The sequence below is a fragment of the Numida meleagris genome, chromosome 5 (genome assembly GCF_002078875.1).
Source record: "Numida meleagris isolate 19003 breed g44 Domestic line chromosome 5, NumMel1.0, whole genome shotgun sequence".
In the NCBI taxonomy this organism is placed as follows: domain Eukaryota; kingdom Metazoa; phylum Chordata; class Aves; order Galliformes; family Numididae; genus Numida; species Numida meleagris.
Window position 1 is genome coordinate 70,851,705 of NC_034413.1, and position 1,370 is coordinate 70,853,074.

Below are 1,370 nucleotides of genomic sequence, written 5' to 3' on the forward strand. Positions count from 1 at the left end.
AAGGCAAAAAGAGAAAGGGGAAGAAAGAGAAGATGGGGGGAGAAAAGCTAAACAACTAATTACTCGAGGAGCAATAAATGAAGGATTTAAGAGGCACCTAATTACCGTGGAGTTAATAAAGCACAGCTTCATTAACCGGCCCCGAAAGGCTCTGCTTCCCACCGCCCGCGTCCCGGCTGGCGGCCGCTCACCTGTACGCCAGGCGCAGCACGAAGAGCTCGAGGAAGGCGGACTCGAAGAGCAGGTCCTGGTCGGTTTTGGGCAGGTCGGTGAAGCCGGGGATCTTCTCTGCCCAGCCGCGGATGATCTCCATGGAGCCGGTGAGCAGGTCGTAGAACTGCTGGATGTGCTGAGTGTCGTCCCCGCTCATCTGGTAGTCGGGGTTAGCCTGGAACTGGAAATTCATTTTAAAAAGCACTTAATGAGGTTCTCCGAAGTATATAACCCGTGAAATTGCTAACCCCGTTTCTAGGAGGGGAGCCGGGTTTTTCTAACAATTAAATCTCTCTCTGACCACTAAGGAAATTAGATGTTCCGGGGCAATTAATTCCATTAGGAACGGCACGACGAGGTCGCCGCTTGCAATATGCAAATCGCCGTTTCCGCGCAGCCCGGCGCGGGGCCGCCCCACGGGGACGGCCGCACACCCCGCGAGGAGAACGGCGCAGCCGCCGCCGGGGCCGCCCGGAGCGCGGCCGGGGAGCGTCCCCCCGCCCGCCGCAACGCGCTGGGGCCGAGCCGCCGCGCTCCGGGCTGCGGGCTGCGGGCGGCCGCTGCGTGCCGGGAGCGGAGGGCGCGGCAAGGTCCCAACGCGAGCTCGGTCCAGCTTACCCTGGAATAGTCCAGGCTGGTCATAGCCGGGTTGGAGTCGACATGGGCTCTCACCAGCGCACTGATCAGACTCACCGGGGGAGAGGGGGGAGAGGGCTCCTGGGGGCTCTTCGGTTTGGATGGCAAGCGACCCCTCCGGCCTTTGAGGCTGTCTGTGCGAACCACTGCAAGAGAAGCGCGGCTCAGCCGCCCCGACGGGGCTCGGCCCGGTGCGGCCCGGCTCGGTCCGGCGCGAGGGGCCCGGTCCGGCGCTGAGCCCCGCACTCACCCTCCTTCACCATGCCGACGGCCAGGCACTTCTGGAAGCGGCAGTACTGGCAGCGGTTCCGGCGGCGTTTGTCCACCGGGCAGTTCTTGTTGGCCAGGCACACGTACTTGGCGTTCTTCTGCACCGTGCGCTGCGGGGCGGGACGGGACGGGTCGGGACGGGACGGGGAGATCGCGGTGTCAGCGGGGTCCGCAAGAGCCGCCGGCCCCGCTCCCCGCCGCCTCATTCCTCCCCTGTTCCGTTCCTTCTTCCATTTCCTTTTCTTTTTTTT

The 1,370-nt window shown here is 63.5% G+C and overlaps 1 protein-coding gene across 1 annotated transcript in view; it reads right to left on the bottom strand.

The window, feature by feature from the left end:
- Positions 1-1,364, bottom strand: part of NR4A2 (nuclear receptor subfamily 4 group A member 2) — a 3,227-nt gene extending 1,863 nt beyond the window's left edge. Inside the window, exons 1-3 of the mRNA XM_021400087.1 lie at positions 1,100-1,364; positions 832-995; positions 192-394 (exon numbers count right to left, since the gene is read on the bottom strand). Of these exons, the coding sequence (XP_021255762.1) occupies positions 192-394; positions 832-995; positions 1,100-1,325 (593 nt within the window). The 5' untranslated portion in view covers positions 1,326-1,364. The remainder of the gene's footprint in view (positions 1-191; positions 395-831; positions 996-1,099) is intronic.